This window comes from Pristiophorus japonicus, chromosome 6 (genome assembly GCF_044704955.1).
Source record: "Pristiophorus japonicus isolate sPriJap1 chromosome 6, sPriJap1.hap1, whole genome shotgun sequence".
NCBI lineage: Eukaryota > Metazoa > Chordata > Chondrichthyes > Pristiophoridae > Pristiophorus > Pristiophorus japonicus.
This window is the reverse complement of record NC_091982.1, coordinates 233,874,362-233,894,506: the sequence shown is the minus strand read 5'-3', so window position 1 is coordinate 233,894,506 and position 20,145 is coordinate 233,874,362. Positions and strand designations below refer to the sequence as shown.

Sequence of the window (20,145 nt, the reverse complement as noted above, 5' to 3'; positions counted from 1 at the left end):
GATAAATGAAGTGAAATTTGCATAACCCCCTGAAGCCAACTGTTTTTCATGTCAAAACTTTGCTAGTCAATATAAATAGAAAATGACAACTTTTAAAATGGAGGCTCAATGCAGTACAGTATAGTCTAACTATTTGCATTGTTTTAACCTTTCCAATGTTTCCATACATTGGCCACTAAAGGAACTCATTGTGTACATTCCTTCAGAGTGACCATCCATTTCACTGACTCATTCTATAAAAGCAACAAATTTATATAAATCCCAGCATACTAATAAAACCAAAAACAGGCACCCCCTTTAAAATACTTGGACATAAAGTGCAAAGGAATTATCACAGGTTGCAATTGTAGCTGGGGTAAATTTCCACCTGCCCGCCCAGCCCAGGCACCCCTCCAATAGCTTAATTGGTTGAGTGGATGAGAGCCAGGTATTGTACAGCACAAGTTCACAATCCATAATGCAAGGTTAGTAAACTATACAGTATTAGGTTGCATTGTTTTATATTGAATTATTCCAGCGAAGCACCACAAGGGCTTTGTACAGGACCTTGGTTGGGCCTTATCTACAATACTACATTCACGTTTGTGTGTTTATAATCCTTAGACAAGGTTCAGAGGAAGGTCATAAGTGATTGATAGGACGTTTATGTTTAGTGTAGAGGGGCATGATGCAAAAATTAGCTGTGTGGGTGGTATTGAGGAAGAAAACTATAGATTGAAGGAAGATATCAAATGACTGAGTTGGGAAGAAAAGTGGCAAATTGAATTCAATCAGAAATGTATATGGCAATGCATTTGATGAAGAACAGGGCCTTTGCACAATGGTAGGATATATCATCCCATCATTATAGGCAGGCCCTCAATGAGGATGACTTGCTTCCACACCAAAAAATGAGTTCACGTGTGTTTCAAATGAAGAACCCAAACTACAAGGGTGGAAGATGCCTGTGGGTGGCTTTTTTTAACGTGGGGTGGCCGTTGCACACCAGCCACCACACGGGCTTGACCGAGCTAAGTCTTGGGTAATCCTTGCCACTGGACCAAGACAACTGGAGACCAGCTCTGCTGCACGGACCGAGTGAGCACACATACCGCAGTGCGGGCTGGCTCGTGCTGCTCTTGAACCCACGCCTCTCCCTGGGCCCTGATCACATCCCTCCAGTCTCTCACAGCTCCTTTGCCCCTCCTGCAACATCTGCCCACACTCCAATCACCAACCTGGACCTTGCTGCCATTGCCCTCCTGAATCAGCTCAAGTTGTACTTTGTAGTGGGATGCCTCCACGCTGCCCATGGCTGCCACTTGCCACTCCTTTTATGACCCTGACCTGCCACTGATGGTTTCTCACAGGTCGGGACTTCCACGCTGAGATATAGCGGGCCGTGGAGTGTATGTCCACAGATCGCTGTAGCTAACTGGACAGGTAGATAAATTGGTTAAGGCGGCATATGGGATACTTTCCTTTATTAGCTGAAACATAAGAGTAGGGAGGTTATGCTTGAACTGTATAATGCCATAGCTCATGTAATTATAGGAAAGATGGGATTTACAAGGATCTTGCTAGGACTGGAGAACTTTAGCTATGAGAAAAGATTGGATAGGCTGGGGTTGTTTTCATTGGAACAGAAGTGGCTGAGGGGAGATTTGACAGATGAATAAAATTAATGAGGGGCCTAAGATAGTGGATAGGAAGGACCTATTTCCCCTAGCAAAAAGGTCAATAACCAGCAGGCATAGATTTAAAGTAATTGATAGAAGGATTAGAGGGAAGTTGAGAACTTAGTAAAGTCTGTAACGCTCTGCCTAAAAGGGTGGTAAATGCCAAAACTCTTATCACATTAAGAACCTGGCTATGGATTTAAAAGTGGCATAACCTACAAGGCTACGACCAGGAACTGAAAAGTGGGATTAGGCTACATAGCTCTTTTTCGGCTGGCACAGACACAATGGGTCAAATGGCTGTAAATTTCTATGATTCTATGCTCATAATTTAATTGGAATATTTAAAATAAAAGGGACTAGATAGGGCGAAGTGGATAGGAGATTTGAATTAGATAGGTTAGGTAGAGCCGGGGACATGCATGCAAGTTATGAAAGCGTAGAACTAGGTTCCGCACAGGATAATCGACCTCGAACAAGTTACCCAATCTGCAGCGAGTGGACTCACTGAAAACATTCAAAAGATAGCTGGATGAGTTCCTGGCTGAGGCCGATTATCAATGTATGCAAACTGTAGGTGGTCACTAGTCTAATTGCCTTCAAGAATCAGAGCAATTTCCCCTGCATTGACCTATGACACTTTGCCTCTCCCAGATAACATAGCTGCTGGTGAGTGGAGTGGGTCAAAATGCTTAATTGCAGCAGGATGCTATGGGAGACTCAATGAACCAATTGCTTTTCCTGTCACTTTTGTAGGTTCATAACCATGTGGTCATTCTTTCTTTACCCGAGCCTGGATGATGCACATTGGTCCTGTTGTCAACCCATGTCTACACATATGCACTTTCTCAGCAGGAGTCACTGGATAGTAACAGCAGAAATCCTGGCTGATTTAACTACCCCTGGCCCAGGGTCACTAAGGACCAAAGTTGTATCATATATAGCACAGCCTGAGGTGAGACCAGATTAACTTCACACAAACCAGGAATAAAAGCTCAAATGTTCTATTACATTATATTACATATGGCCCAATGCTAATTTGGTAGTGTCTTGAACACTAACGGGTCCAGGGATTTTTAAAAAAATGAAAGTTGATCAGACTGCTTAAATTGGCCATCTCGTGGCAAGACTCAATTCATGTGGCTACTTTAAAGAGAAAAAAAAAACCCAGCCTTATGGCAATAATTTCAGTTCTTGAACTCAAATACACCTTGAAATACAGCAAGCATTTCAAAGGCAACACATACATTGACTCAAATTCATCATTGCATTAGAAACGAGACAGTCCTTTGGAAACTTGTCTTTTATTCCATGAAAGGATCCCAACCTATTTAACCCAACTTTACATAGATTTATTTGAAACCAGTATAGAAGTACTGAATACATTTGTATTATAGCTTCGGAGTGCTGTGTTCTCCATTTACAACTCGTGTACAGTTACAGTAGTTACAGCATTTAGAAAGAACTGAATTCAGAAAAGAACTCTATCTTTTGTATGAGTTCTTTGAAATATCTACACAATCCATTTACTTATGGGAATGTGTCGCAAAAGTTAGATCAAAAATATATCTTTGGGCAAGTCAACTTAAAGTAAAGTTTACAAAAATGTAAATGGTTAAAGGTGGAGGAATAGGACAACAAAGCATAAATAAAGAGGGATTCATGAATTTTATTTAGACACATTCCCTTACTAGTCACATTAGTGTGTAATTAAAAGTTTTTTAAAAATGCAGGTTAAAAATGAAAAATAATTGAGTACAAAATGAGTTGAATGGAATGAATTTACAAACACTATTACAATGGTCTAAAATATACAACCGAGTAGGCTCTGCACCAATATTAAATTATACAGTAAATTTCAGAATGCAGTGTGGCGAGTACACCATTTTAACCCAAGCTGATCAGTACATGACTCTTGTACTTAGGTAATATTTCATTATGGAAAATGAAAGAAAGGTCACAAAGGGTCAGAGCTCTCGTGGATTTTGGACATGTGAATTAAAGTTGGACTACCCACAAATAAAACACATTTCCTACACTCTACAAGTCATCTGCCTTTTGGGAGAGGGAGCAAGCCATGTCTCATAACTGCAATGCATTGTCTACCAACAGAACAGATTTTTTTTGAACATATCCCAATAACATTCCTGTGGTATAAAGCATAGCAACAACTCATGAAAAGGGTAATCTTTATGCATGCAGCTTTATTTTCATTAAAAAGGGTCCACCAGTCTGCAGCTGTGGGTCACAAATAAGTCATCCCATGTTTATCAACACTAGATAAAAAGGTTATCCAACAATTTAAGTAGGACAAGTTTGGAAACAAAGGGGTGTTTGTTGAATACTGCCATGTTATGCCAACTTCACAACAGGGCAGAATTCTAAAGGAACCATCTTAGAACAAATAATGTATAAACTCACCTGTATGAAATCACAGCAGCTAACAGGCACTCTTATGAACACATACACAAACTGGTACCTTTTTGGAAAGATATTTTTCTGTGTCTCAAGCTAGTGACAAAATGCCATTGAGGAAGGGAACTTCGAGCTATTACTACATTTCTGAAGAGTCCGATTTATCAGTTTTGGTTTTGAGGCCCTCAGCGAAGACTTGAGAGTTACATTAAAGTTTGCACTGAGTTGCTGAGAGACTCGTTGACTGTCTCTAACCCCCACCCAGCACACCCATTTGATTTATTGCAAAGCTTACACAAACTTGTCACCAATCATTTCCACTAAACTTGAATAAACTCAACATGCTTCCCCCTCGCTTATTATCCTCATCTGTTCCAAAATACAGAAGGGACTATGTCCAGGAAACATTAGTGGGATATCGATAATCTCATACCTGATCCAAACACAGAATTTCAATACCTGCATTTATCAACATCAAACATTTCTTGGCAAATTTACTGTACATTGATCAAGATTCAACTGTGCATGCACTTAGAATACTATTTAGATGAACAAATACTCAATAATTTTACTGCAGTGGTGGTGTACTATTTTTAGTAGTGAACAAGGGATACGATAACAGACCTTTATTACTTTTTTTTAAAAAAAAGACATGTACCCTTTCAGTTAAAATTCGCAAGATTCGAACACCTAAATAGCATATTTAATTAATATCTAAAATTATAGAAAAACATGACTGCTGTTTTAGGAGTTGGAAGGGGATTATTGAAAGAAATGGAATCAAACTTGCTTTTGAAAGTTTAATGCTGGACACCTAACCACACTTTGCATCATCAGCTCTCTGTAGAGTAATTTTAAAAATCTCATAGGATCAAATGGTTGGGAGACACTAAGAACATAGTCAAACCCTGTCTCCATCTCGAGAGAAATGCCCAAGCGTGTAACAGGAGTCGAATGTTGGGACACATCATTCTATATCTAAGTTTTAAAAAATAAAAGATAATGAGCCATATTAATCGTGTATTATCCCATCTAACCTTGACATTACAGCACTTGAATTGTCACGTGAATGAGGTTTTTCCTGCATAATTCCAATGGACAATTCATTCACTGTAAAATAGCAAAGATTGTACACCCCTTCATCTTTTCCCTCTCCCTTGAAAATAACTTTTTGAGTGATGAGGTGCAGAAGTTAGAAATGGCTATCTTCGGTTATATAGAGTTTACAATGTGACGTTTCCACAGGCATAGCGGTTAGGGACCAGCTGAGAACAACTTCAAACAAATTATGGCAAATCAGATCACATCCCATTAGTACCGTCACCACAATCGTAGGCATAGTTTGGAAATGAATTCCATTATAGCATTTTTATTAAGGATCACCTTCACTTTCAAGATTTTATTTATACCCCAAGATGGTTCATGGTGTGCAATGCATACAACTGCAGAGGTGATGAACGTCATTGTGTTCAGTCAAAGTAGCTCAAATTAAAAATCTACTTGAGAATTATACACATAAAATAATGTTTTGCACTTCTCACTGGACCCTTCTCAATAAATGCAATCCAAAATATCACCTTAAAGTAAAACTGAAAACTAATTACAAAGAATTTATTACATGGTGCACAGTAGAAAATTAGCCTTTTTACTGTCAATCCTGCATTCCGACTTGATTCCATGGGTCAATTTATTATTGATTTATAGTAACGGAAACCAGGTACAGAATTTCCCTACTTAAAAATCAAATCCAAAATAGGAGTTGGGAATTTCAACTTCAATGATAAAGCTGATTTGGGCAAATACTCAAAGCAAGATATACTTACATCTGAAACAATTAGTAGGATTCTTGGGTTCTGGTGCAGAATATACAGGAAATTGATAAAATAACATGATTTAAACATTTTACAAAGAACCAGCATCATTCAGCCATCTTTGTATTCAACTTATTTTTTGTTAAAGTCATTCGCTTAGTATCTGTAACGTGGTGAACACGAATACCGCGGTTGGGTGATCAATGTAACAGTTTTACAGGTTGCCGGCGGTACTGCAACAATGGCAAAAATGGACGGCGACGATTCAGGACAAACATCAGTGCTGCTCGGCGTTGACCACTTTTGGGTTGCCAAAGATCAACAGATGGCTGCCACACTCGACTCCGACACGTCACGCGGCAGCAAAATGAGCAGAGAGCGGTGAAAGATTTTAAATTCCTAGAAAATTTGCATATATAGTTGCAATGCATAAACTGTGGAAAAGCAAATGGAAACATTTCCTGAACTTTTAATTTTGACACTCACTGTTTTTAAGGATGTGCAGATTTTGTTTTAAAAAAAAAACTAAAATCAAACTATTGCGGATGGCTCTCTGGTTCCTCTCTCTCCAACGATGGCTTCAGGGTTTTCCTGCTGCATCTGAACTACCGTTTCTTCATTGACTCCATCCTCAACATCGCTGCTATCCCCTTCTTCCTCCTCCTCCTCTTCATATTCAGAGGACTCCACCGCTTCTTGGTGAGATTGCGATTCCGTCATGGTACCAAAGGAGTGAGCACTGGTGGAGGCAAGTGACGATCTCAGCAGAGGCGTGTTCTCAGAGGCATCGTTTTCTTCGTGGCTGCTGTCCACATCAGTTTCCGAATCCGATTCTCCGTGAGATGCCACCACCTTCTGTTTGCAGACAGGGCAGGTCTTCTTTGTTCTAGTCAGCCACGGGTCCACACATTTACAGTGGTATGCTGGGTATGCAAGAGAGGGAACTAATTTAAACAGCATGAATTTATGAAATTTGCAGTCCTCAACATTATTTGGAAGTTCTTCAAAAATTAAGCATATATATCTCCTTCAGCCCGCTGAATCTGAACAAATAGCACTGCAGAAATATAATTTACATTTGCTCATTAATTCAGCTGTGTCCCATGGTCAAGTCCAAAGAACAATCAACATTTTGTTTAAAAAACTAACATTTTGGATCTTCAGTTTTATTTTTTTTATTATTTAAAGTGTTAATTGATGATGTTGCTTAGATATTATTAAAGCCACCCCAATCTACAAGAGGACACCAACGCAGGTCAGGAGGATAAAAGAGCGAGCACGGGCCCTGCAACATCATGGGCATACCACTACACATTCCAGCACGAGCCATTCCAAGCGTACAATGACTTTGAGGTGGATGACGTCATCAAAGCCCAGTTCACCTTTTAGAGTGTGGGCAGGAACATTGGCGGGGCCCAGGCACAGCGGAGGAGAGGAGGAGGTCGGGGCGGATGAGCGGCGAGAGATCGTGGTGGAGGTGCGGTGCAAGATCGTGACAGAAGTGCGGCGAATGTTTGTGGCGGAGGAGCCGCGAGAGATCGTGGTGGAAGTGCGGCAAATGAGGGTACAGGGCCCAGAAGAGCAGAGAGCCCAGTTGCAGCACGGGCCAGCCCACACTGCAATATGTGTGTGCACTGTCTCCAGTCGTCCTGGTTAACCCTCGCCCCTGGATAAAGTTCTAGCTCTGTCAAGCCCGTGTAGTGACTGATGTGCAACGGTCAGCACACATTAAAAAGATCCACGCACACGCATCTTCTACCCCTGGAGTTCAGGACTGGAATATCGGGTCCATCATTGAAATACCTGTGAACTCATCCCTTTTGGTGTGGAAGCAAGTCATCCTCGTTCGAGGGACCGCCTATGATGATGATTAAAACTTAAAAAAAGGCAATTGGGTAGGAGCGAGAAAGAATCTTATTAATCTGGTTATGCAAAGCACATTAAAAAACATTTTTACATTCAGAACAAGCACGGCTGTATAAATTTGAGAGTTTGGTTTGACCTGGAGTCATAAAATTGCAACGTTGGGAGCACGAGATGGGTAAAGGGGAAATCGACGGGAGCATGACAGGTAAAGGGGAAACGACGGGAGCACGACAGGTAAAGGGGAAACGACGGGAGCACGACAGGTAAAGGGGAAACGACGGGAGCACGACAGGTAAAGGGGAAACGACGGGAGCACGACAGGTAAAGGGGAAACGACACGAGCACGAGTAAAGGGGAAACGACGTGAGCACGAGACGGGTAAAGGGGAAACGACACGAGCACGAGACGGGTAAAGGGGAAACGACACGAGCACGAGACGGGTAAAGGGGAAACGACGTGAGCACGAGACGGGTAAAGGGGAAACGACGTGAGCACGAGACGGGTAAAGGGGAAACGACACGAGCACGAGACTGGAAACAATCAGCAAAGATTGGAGCATGCAGGATAGTATCTTGCCAAAGTGGGCTGGAGAAGAAGCCTAATATTGGGGAGCTGAAAGTTAATCTTACTTATTTTGCTGGTTTCAGGATGGAGGTATTTGCTTACCGTGTGAACAGGGCAGGATGCGAAGCTTGTCACCTTCTTCATACTCATCCAGACAAATTGCACACACCTCATATTCATCACCTGCAGCAACACAAAGAAACGGTTATATTTTGCTGCTCTAATGATGACATTCTACTTATGCAAGGCTATTTGAATATGTAGTATTGTGCCATTATTATATTAAAAATGTCTGAACAACAACTAATAGGCATTAAACCTTCAACAGGTTGAGTGACAATCTGTTTATACAGCAGGTCCTCTCTTGGGGCACATTGAATAGAATCAGACAGCGCATGGCTGACATTTAATCTCTGGGACTGAGAACTGCAAGCTAGCGGATACCTCAGCTCCTTGCTTGTGTATATGACAAAAGAATCACTTATGTAAATAGCGGGTATGCCACACTTAAAGGGCCAGGACTTGCTGGCTCCCAACAACACAGAAATATTTGATACTCCAATTGTTCTCCACTGGCCATTTACCAGACTTGATAAAACACAAAAATCTCTTTTTGGAAAAAAAAATTACAAAGTAAATTTCCACGTCTATAATTGTGACCAAGAGCAAAATACTGCGGACGCTGGAAATCCAAAATAAATACTGAAAATGCTAAAACACTGGAGAGAGAAACAGAGTCAATGTAAAGCACATGGGATTGGGGGTAGTGTGCTGACGTGGATTGAGAACTGGTTGGCAGACAGGAAGCAAAGAGGAGGAGTAAATGGGTACTTTTCAGAATGGCAGGCAGTGACTAGTGGGGTACCGCAAGGTTCTGTGCTGGGGCCCCAGCTGTTTACATTGTACATTAATGATTTAGACGAGGGGATTAAATGTAGTATCTCCAAATTTGCGGATGACAAAGTTGGGTGGCAGTGAGAGTTGCGAGGAGGATGCTATGAGGCTGCAGAGTGACTTGGATAGGTTAGGTGAGATGGCAGGTGGTGAAGTATAATGTGGATAAATGTGAGGTTATCCACTTTGGTGGTAAAAACAGAGACACAGACTATTATCTGAATGGTGACAGATTAGGAAAAGGGGAGGTGCAACGAGACCTGGTATCATGGTACATCAGTCACTGATGGTTGGCATGCAGGTACAGCAGGCGGTTAAGAAAGCAAATGGCATGTTGGTCTTCATAGCGAGGGGATTTGAGTACAGAGGCAGGGAGGTGTTCCTACAGTTGTACAGGGCCTTGGTGAGGCCACACCTGGAGTATTGTGTGCAGTTTTGGTCTCCTAACTTGAGGAAGGACCAGAACCAGGGGTCACAGTCTAAGGATAAGGGGTAAGCCATTTAGGACAGAGATGAGGAGAAACTTCCTCACCCAGAGTGGTGAACCTGTGGAATTCTCTACCCCAGAAAGTTGTTGAGACCAATTCACTAAATATATTCAAAAAGGAGTTAGATGTAGTCCTTACTACTAGGGGGATCAAGAGGTATGATGAGAAATCAGGAATGGGGTACTGAAGTTGCATGTTCAGCCATGAACTCATTGAATGGCGATGCAGCCTCGAATGGCCTACTCCTGCACCTATTTTCTATGTTTCAGTTTCAGGTTGATGACCTTTCATCAGAACAATTGTGAAGCATTCTCCCATTCCTCTTGCAAACCATAAGGGATGGAGTGGCTGAAATGTAGTGTTTAAAGAATGCATCATGTTAGTAAATGATAACTTCACGTAACCTGTCTCCAATATCTCTATTAAAATGTTCCATGCGAGAATATGGCACGAGGAGCTCCTAGTTTCTGTTTAAATTGCTAGTGCAAATCCAGCTGTAACAATTACACAAACAAATTTGCTTCCAAGTTTATTTCAAATCATTGCAATTATTTTAGGGTTTGGGAGCCAATCTATGAAGAAGTGCTCCTCTAAAATCAGAGATTTTACTGTGCTTCTTTGACAGCAGTGTGCGCAATATAATTACTTTGTATCTCATTTCTTGGACTTTTAAACTTAATGTTATTACAACCAAAAAACATCATGGAGCTAGAATCATAGAAATTTACAGCATAGTAGGAGGCCATTCGGCCCATCGTGTGCGTGCTGGCCAACCAAGAGCTATCCAGCCTAATCCCACTTCAAGTGCACATCCAAGTACATTTTAAATGCAATTAGGGTTTCTGCCTCTACCACCCTTTCAGGCAGCAAGTCCCAGGCCCCACCACCCTCTGAGTGTAAAAAAATTCTCAACTCCCTTTCAACCCTACCAATTACTTTAAATTTATGCCCCCTGGTTATTGACCTAAGTGAGGTGTTGCAACAACTAAACTATTTAAACAAGTGTGCAGGAGCCAAACTGCACAAGAACCCCCAAATCCCTTTATAATATGCTGTTGTTAGGTTCCTCTTTTGGCGAAGACATCAGCATCTTCTTAAAATGATTTATTTTCCAGAACTTATCTAATATCACTTCAAAATTGCCTACTAACAACACACTGGCTAAGAATATTCACTTTATTTTTATATAGGCACCATCAAATGCTGGATGGTTCTAATGATTTAAGGTCTTCTGTCTTTCTGGGAGAATCAAACATTTGCGCTACAAACTGGGATTAACATGTTTTTAAATATAAATGGGCATGAGTCCATAAATCAAACTATGGTATCATTTTGAGGTGATACAGAAAATCTCAAATGTTTCCCTCTGACAATTAGGGACAAAACATGACACAATCACGTGGGGAATTATTTCACCAGCTACCCAGCACCCGACACCACTTCCCAGCATACATATCTGTCCATAGATGGGTGGGTGAATTTGTGCTGGGCTGTGAACGACAAAAGGTTGTTAAATGAAGTCTTTCCTGCCATTTACAACACTGAGGTTTAAAAGCTTTTAAAATTCCCACATTGGCCAAGGAATTTTAAATCTCAAAATGTTTAAGTCCTCAGCCCCTTCACCCTTCCCCACCAAGGCTGGCACACATAGTGCCATAATGTGGGAAAATGCTGGAATCCATTGTTAAGTAAGTGGCATCAGGGCACTTAGAAAATAATCATAGAGGTTATTCACTTTGGTAGGAAGAATAGAAAAACAGAATATTTTTTAAATGATGAAAAACTTGTAAATGTTGGTGTTCAGAGCGATTTGGGTGTCCTTGTGCAAGAAACACAGAAAGCTAGAGTGCAGGCACAGCAAGCAATAGGAAAGGAAAATGGCACGTTGTCCTTTCTTGCAAGGGGGTTGGAGTATAAGAGTAAGGAAGTCTTGCTACAATTGTACAGGGCCTTGGTGAGACCACACCAGGAGTAATGTGCACAGTTATTGTATCCTTATCTAAGGAAGGATATACTTGCCTTGGAGGCGGTGCAATGGAGGTTCACTACATTGTTTCCGGGGATGAGAGGGCTGTCTTATGATGAGAGATTGTGTAGAATAGGCCTATACTCTCTGGAGTTTAGAAGAATGAGATGTGATCTCATTGAAACATGCAAGGGGATTGACAGGGTAAATGCAGGCGTATCTAGAACTAGGGGGTACAGTCTCAGGATAAGGGGTCGGCAATTTAGGACTGAGATGAGGAGGAAATTCTTCACTCAGAGGGTTGTGGATCTATGGAATTCTCTGCCCCAGAGGGCTGTGGATTCTGAGTCTCTGAATATATTCAAAGCTGAGATAGATATATTTTTGGAGTCTAGGGGAATGAAGGGATATGGAGATCAGGCTGAAAAATGGAGTTGAGGTCGATAATTAGCCATGATCTTATTGAATGGCGGAACAGGCTCGAGGGGCCGTATGGCCTACACCTGCTCCTATTTTCTATGTTGTTATATAGTAGAAATACCGGGATTTATATAGTGCCTTTCACCTCCTTTAGGGTCAATAAATTACTTCTGAAGTGCATTTGAAACAAGGCAGCTAATTTGCACACTGCAAGATAGATCTATTGACCTGTTTTTGGTGTTGGTTGAATGTACTGGGAGAACTTCCCTGCTTTGACTAGTGCCGTGGGATCGTGTACATCCACCTAAACAATCAGCTGGGCATCAGCTTAACGTCTCATCCAAAAGATGGCACCGCTGACAATTCAGCACTTCCTTAGTACTGCATTGAAGCATCAACCTAAATCATGCTCTCAAGTCCTGCTTGAACCCACTATCTTCTAACTTCGAGGCAAGAGTGCTACTACTGAGCCAAGATTCATATGTAAACTACTCTGACCCCAGGCAAGGGATGGATAGAAGTTCTGGGTCCCCGGTCTCCTCATAGTCCGACAACTTACTAGGAAATGCTGAATCGCTCATAAGTCCTACCTAATGATAACAGTTCTTGTGAAATTGTGAATTAGTGAAGTAAGTGGTAAATCAATAAAATGCTAGAGTTTACAATCGATGGCAAATTTAAGAACACTCAAATAAATTACCCGTGCTCTCCTCAAATAAAACTACTGATAGAAGTCTTTGAAAATCATTTATGAAAGGGAAGACAAGCACAAATACAAACACAGACTGCACTACTGCAAACAGGGAAAATTATAGTTGCTTAATTTCGTTCTGATGACCCTTCAGAAATCATAAGGTAGTTTATAAGTTATGGACCATGCGTCAGCGCAATGATGGTGTAATTTTAACTGGTGACCAATCAATTTTGAGAAATGGCTCTGGAGATCACTTTTACTACTTCCAAAAGGAAAGGTGGCAGATAGAGTTCAGTTTAATCTTTTCTGAAATTTAAGAGATGGATTTGTACAAGGCTAATCCTCAGCTTACTCATTTTAAAATAATGATTCAGAGTTGGGTGAAGTGACTTGTAAACTTCAGGTCAACCGGAGAAAGTATTGACATTGGATCTAAATGGTTTGTGGGCAGGTAGAAACTAACCATAGTACCTGTACAACATCCCAACCTTCTGCCAATGTCCACTTGGCTCAGTGGTGATACTCTCGCCTCAGTCAGAGGGACACGCATCTGTGGCCCACAGAATACTCAGTGTTTGGGTACCCCCCCATTAGTTCAGACAAATTTCTTTTCAATTCTGGGGCCAGGCTTCAAATCCAGCCTAAAAATCTGTCGGCTGCTCAAATCCTTTGCAAAATGAGTTTGAAAGAGTCACGTGCCTCGTTTAAAAATGGTCAAAATCTCTTCCAAAATCAGTTCAGATCTCTTTCCATATAGCATGGCTCCATGTTTGTTCTTTTCGGAGTTGCATCCAGCTCACATACGAGGGTTCTATACTGCAGTTACTTTAGCTATCATTTCATTTTTACTGTTATATTAATTTTGAACATGGGGTACTTAAATACAATAATTAGCACTCGCCTCAACCAAGTTTTATTTCTTCCTTTTACAACAAAAAAATCAATATTGGTTAAAAAGCATTACAAATAATAGATGCATGGGACAACCACACCGCAAATTGTTAGGACATAGACTTCCTTGAATTTACACATGGCAAGATCCTGCAGTGTTGGTTGAGGATTTAGAGAATGCATCAAATGACCAATCACTCCCTGCTAGCAAATGGTTACATCATGACATGGAACAGGAGCACCCACTGTCTAGAGAATAGCATTTGGTAACAGGATTTAACAAAAGATGATATCTCACCATCAGAACCCGTTTTAAAGAGGGACTCTCATCATCTAAGCATAAAACTTGCAAAGAATCTCATACCAAGGTGAAGAAACAAGTGACAACACCACTGATGCAGGAGTAAAAGCAGACAGGGCATGGTCACATTTCCTCTCCTTTAATAATACCTATAATCCGGGTGAAATTGGCCGAACCAACGCAAAAGATTGAGGAATTTTAAATGCGAGTTACACCCAAAAGCACTTGTGTTTGTTCATAGGTTTATATATAAACTTCAGGGCTGCTGACCGAGGGCCGTTCGGCTCTTTGTCGGCCGGCATGAACACAATGGCCCGAAATGGCCTCCTTCTGCGCTGTAAATTTCTATGTTCGCGTTTCTGCAATCTGTTATGCTGGTTTCACCGGATCGGACCCTGCCCACAACCCCAGTTCAACATTACGCTGGTTCGGGAAAGTTCTTTAAATTACATGAATTTTCTTAGGCGCACAGGCATGCTTTAAGTTTTTTGATATTAAAAATATTTGATTTACTACCGACTAGTGTACACCAATGAAGGTAGTAAATAGTTCAATATAATTTTTTTTTTAAAATAGTAATTTTCAGTGGTTTTAAATCCAGTTACTCGCAAGCAGAGGATTGGAGACACTAAAAATGTTTATTTTCTGTGTTTAAACCGTGAACCTGGTTACCACTCTTAAATACATGAATATTTTATAAATGTTAAGAAAAAACCCAATTACATTCGATTACACTGCCCAATTGCACTGGTTCATGAAATATTTTAAGTTTGTGATCATGCAAATTGATCAGAAACTTGAGAACTGTAACCTAACCGGCGCAATTTCCCGATTGCGCTCGAAGCGGAAAGTCTACTCCAATAAATCAAGTGACAGCAATTAGGTGATGCTAAGCTCGAGTTTTAAAAGCCTACACACTTTACAAAGAGGGAAACAAGTTCCAAATTTTGGGGTCATAGGGAAGAAAGGGTTAGAGAGTGGATGACTACAGGGCGTGTCCAGTTCAGGTCAGATCAGTGAGATTGCAGTTGGAGGAAAAAAGTAAGTCTATTCCACGAGAAGAGAAAGAGGGTGAGAGAGAATTCACAGAAATGATAAGACACGGTTTTGGCAAGGGACCAGAAGCTGCTGGAAGGGCAGGAGAACAACTTTTCAAGATGAAAGTGTCTAGTAGATTTAATATTAAAACTAAACTGTAGTGTGCACCTTAAGTAAAAGCTACAATTATTTGGATGACCCGAACTGAAGTTAAAGGCAGGCCGCAACGCAAATTAGGGATATTTTCAAATAAACTGAATAACCAATTCTAAGAGATTTTGAAAAATAACTTTTATATTGAGCACATTTGATTTCAACATTAGAAAGTTAAAAAACTTCATACCATCCAAGAAAGTTGCAAATTCTACAGCATATTAGTTATATTCCTTTAACTTAAATGCCAGGCAGTAAATTGTTCTGTGATTCATCAAAAATAAATATTGGAAGTCCTACATCTGAACCCAGATACCCCTCCCTGAAGGACCTGTAACCAATGTCTGCTGAATGGCCCTTCAAGTATTCTGGAACACCAACTTGCATTGAAGTAGCACATTAAATGTAAGAAAATATAACCAGGTACTTTAAAAATAGGTGCAGGGAAAATAGTCTCCCAGCCACAAAGGAGAAATTAGGAGGTGTGATCAAAAGGCTTAGTTTATAGAAACAACATTTAAAGGAGCAAAACAGAACAAATTCCCCATGAGATCAAGTCCTAAAAACTGATACATACACAAGCTCCATCTTCTTCAGTGACCAATTACACAAGTGATTGCTTCACAAGAGCTATGATAATTGCTTCCTCGAATACTGGAGTACTGCTACATTGTACAAAGAATATCATACGCCACTCATAACATGCAGGTTTCCTGTCGCTACATCACACAGAAGTTCTATTTTATAAACAGGATATGAAGTTGATAGACGTCTGTTAGAAATTAGGGATACCTAAAAATATATGGTTATGTGAATAAGAATTAGGAACAGGAGTAGGCCATCTAGCCCCTCGAGCCTGCTCCGCCATTCAATAAGATCATGGCTGATCTGGTCGTGGACTCAGCTCCACTTACCCGCCCTCTCCCCGTAACCCTCAATTCCCTTATTGCTTAAAAATCTATCTATCTTTGACTTGAAAACATTCAATGAGCCAGCCTCAACTGCTTCCTTGGGCAGAGAATTCCACAGATTCACAACCCTCTGGGAGAAGACATTCTTTCTCAACTCGGTTTTAAATTGGCTCCTCCGTATTTTGAGGCTGTGCCCCCTAGTTCTAGTCTTCCCGACCAGTGGAAACAACCTCTCTGCCTCTATCTTGTCTATCCCTTTCATGATTTTAAATGTTTCTATAAGATCACCCCTCATCCTTCTGAACTCCAAGGAGTAAAGACCCAGTCTACTCAATCTATCATCATAAGGTAACCCCCTCATTTCTCGAATCAGCCTAGTGAATCGTCTCTGTACCCCTTCCAAAGCTAGTATATCCTTCCTTAAGTAAGGTGACCAAAACTGCACGCAGTACTCCAGGTGCGGCCTTACCAATACCTTATACAGTTGCAGCAGGACCTCCCTGCTTTTGTACTCCATCCCTTTCGCAATGAAGGCCAACATTCCATTTGCCTTCCTGATTACCTGCTGCACCTGCAAACTAATCTTTTGGGATTCATGCACAAGGACCCCCAGGTCCCTCTGCACCACAGCATGTTGTAATTTCTCCCCATTCAAATAATATTCCCTTTTAATGTTTTTTTTCCCCAAGGTGGATGACCTCACACTTTCTGACATTGTATTCCATCTGCCAAACCTTAGCCCATTCGCTTAACCTATCCAAATCTCCTGGTAGCCTCTCTGAGTCCTCTACACAACCCGCTTTCCCACTAATCTTAGTGTCATCTGCAAATTTTGTTGCACTACACTCTGTCCCCTCCTCTAGGTCATCTATGTATATTGTAAACAGTTGTGGTCCCAGCACTGATCCCTGTGGCACACCACTAACCACTGATTTCCAACCGGAAAAGGACCCATTTATCCCGACTCTCTGCTTTCTGTTCGCCAGCCAATTCTCTATCCATGCTAATACATTTCCTCTGACTCCGCGTACCTTTATCTTCTGCAGTAACCTTTTGTGTGGCACCTTATCGAATGCCTTTTGGAAATCTAAATACACCACATCCATCGGTACACCTCTATCCACCATGCTCGTTATATCCTCAAAGAATTCCAGTAAGTTAGTTGAACATGATTTCCCTTTCATGAATCCATGCTGCTTCTGAATGAAATGGACATGAATAATACTGTGTTTAAATGATTGTATTAGAGCTCGAGACAAGGGGTTAATGTATAAGTTGTGTCTTACTGTGTTAAGTTTCGGTTTCCTGGAAAACGTATATTGGAGTTTTAGTTAGTTAGATTAGATGATACACGACATTCCACATAGGGGCCCACAACATGACAATGGTCTGCCAGGCTAGCTATCTGTTATTTGTAAGTTAGGATTTTGACTTTATTTAATGTGTCTTTAATTTGGCCAATGAAGGCCCAACCTATGCATCTTCCATTATTATTAATAATCATATTATAATGATAAGGTTGGAATTGGAGTTTGTTTGACAGAACTGCTTGCAAAGATAATTACAAGTTAATTAGTATAAAGGACATATAAATTGAAGGAATTTATGAGAGTTAAGGTATCATCTCAGGATGGAACAGTTGGTTAGATTAAGGGGAGATAGTTTGGATAGCAGTTGGTTAAACAGACAGCTCGAGCTTGGGGACTCTGATTTAATGGCCCAAGGTTGTGCCCGAGACATGCACTGGCTGCACCAGGGAGGACAGGGCCAGACGAGATAAGGGGGATCCAGATGGAGTGGCCTTCGAAACATATAAACAAGCATGTGTAATGGTTGCGAAGACCACCCTTGAGGGAGGGTCTTCATAGTTTAGAAAAGGAACTCGATATGCCATTGGGTACCTAAAAAAAAGAGGAACCGCTATAGGTTAAATGGTCCTGTCCATATCCTACCTCAACTCACCCCTAAAAGGGGAATAAAAGGAAGAACTCTTAGACAGACAATGGAGCGGCGAGCTCTCAAGATCAGGTGGTCTAACACTCTTCCGAGGCTGGACCCATGCCGACCCTAGTCTAACACTCCTGGGTAGTTCAAGACAGAGAAATGCGAGACAAGGAGGAGAACAAATAAGAGTTGTCCGTGCACGCCAACCGTCTGTCTGATCGGGTCCGGTACCAGCTAGGTGTTACGGTGGTATGTTCTCGCTGTATAACTAGTGTGTTATATTCCGACCTAAATCCGATTAAACGCAACATATGCACTATATTGGTTTGCACTAGATCCTGATTATTTAAAAGACTAGAGATAAGTTAATCACAACACATCATAAGAACATAACATAAGAAGTAGGCCATACAGCCCTTCGAGCTTTCCCCGCTATTCAATAAGATCATGGCTGCTTTTCTACATCAACTCCACTTTCCCACCCATCCCCATATTTATTACAACGGCGCAGGAAAGCTGTATAATTCACCAGGAACATGGTCACTCTAGTCAGTGTAGTACCCTTCACTTCTGGATTGAAAACTGTATTTTAACAATTGTACATGGTCACTCCTGTTTTTCATTATTTTTGTAGGAAATAAATTCCTTTAGTTCACCAAAGGACACCAAAAAACAAAATCTAATTTTGAATAAAATGAGTAAACATCACATTGAACAAAAACTTTTATTTGACCTTGAAAAGTAACAGTACCAAAGAAGTTTGAGGATATGCTACCTATTTTCATGTAATACTGCATGAAAATAGTTTGTCCTCAGCCTTTGGTCCCCCTCCCCTCCCCCATTCAGAAATAAAAAAACTATTTGAATCATTGCATTAATCAGGATTTGAAAATACAATGATGTTCAAAACTTTACCCAAATAGGAAATGCCGACAAAGAAAGTGTCTTTGGATGGCGTGTAGCTTTCCATACACTCAGAACCCTTCACAATTACCAAGTACTTGCTGGAATGAGAAACAATGCAACTGGCAAACAGTAATGGAAGGTTGCAAAGAGTTTTTTGTTATTGTCTCGTTATGATGAATTACTCACTGGGAAAAATGAACGGCATTACCAATTCAGCATATGCACAACTGCTGAAAGTAGCTACTAAACAAAAGGTCCAAGTGTCGGCATGGCTTTTGAACACAGTTACAAAGCCTAACCGAGCCCGGGAGGAAGGGGAACGGATAGACAGTTCGATAACGCATTAAAAGGAAGAATAAGCTCATGTTTATACCAAAAATGTAACCACTGAATAACATCTGTAGCAATGTGGCAGCATGGGATTGAGGATTGGTTAACAGACAGGAAAACAGATTAGAAATAAATGTGTCATTTTCAGGTTGACGGGCTGTAACTAGTGGGGTGCCGCAAGGATCAGTGCTTGGGCCCACAAAACTAGGTGAGAAAGCAAGTTGTGAGGACGATGCAGAGAGATAAAGACAGATTAAGTGAGTGGGCAAGAACATGGCAGATGGAATATACTGTGGAGAAATGTGAAGTTACCTACTTTGGAGGAAAAAATAGAAAAGCAGAAAATTTTTTGAGATTGGGAAATATTGGTATTAAGAGGGACTTGTACAATATACAATAGAGGTTCCCCTTGTACACGAATCATTGAAAGTTAACATGCAAGTACAGCAAGAAATTAGGAAAGCAAATGTTATGTTGGCCTTTATTACAAACGGATTAGAGTACAAGAGTAAAGAGGGCTTATTGCTATATAGGGCCTTGGTGAGACCACAACTGGAGTACTGTGTAGTCTTGTTTCCTTACCCAAGGAAGGATATATACTTCCAAAAGGAATGCAACGAAGGTTCACCAGACTGATTTCTGAGATGGAGCGATTGAGGAGACTAGGCCTATATTCCTTAGAATTTAGATGAATGAGGGGTGATCATATAAAATTCTTACAGGGGTTGACAGGATAGATGCTGGGAAGATGTTTCCCCTGGCTGGGGAGTCTAGAACCAGGAGTCACCGTCTCAGAATAAGAGGTCAGCCATTTAGGACTGAGGAGAAGAAATTTCTTCATTTGGAGGGTTATGAATCTCTGGAATTCTCTACCCAAGAGGTCTGCAGATGCTCA

General features: G+C 41.0%; 1 protein-coding gene across 2 annotated transcripts in view; it reads right to left on the bottom strand.

Moving 5' to 3' along the window:
- Window positions 1–3,026: 3,026 nt before the first annotated feature.
- The window catches only part of rnf13 (ring finger protein 13), a 301,732-nt gene continuing 284,613 nt past the window's right edge, over window positions 3,027–20,145 (bottom strand). For both annotated transcript variants that reach the window (XM_070883720.1, XM_070883721.1), the window contains exons 9-10: window positions 8,417–8,497; window positions 3,027–6,807 (exon numbers count right to left, since the gene is read on the bottom strand). In XM_070883720.1, the coding sequence (XP_070739821.1) occupies window positions 6,416–6,807; window positions 8,417–8,497 (473 nt within the window). In that variant the 3' untranslated portion in view covers window positions 3,027–6,415. The remainder of the gene's footprint in view (window positions 6,808–8,416; window positions 8,498–20,145) is intronic.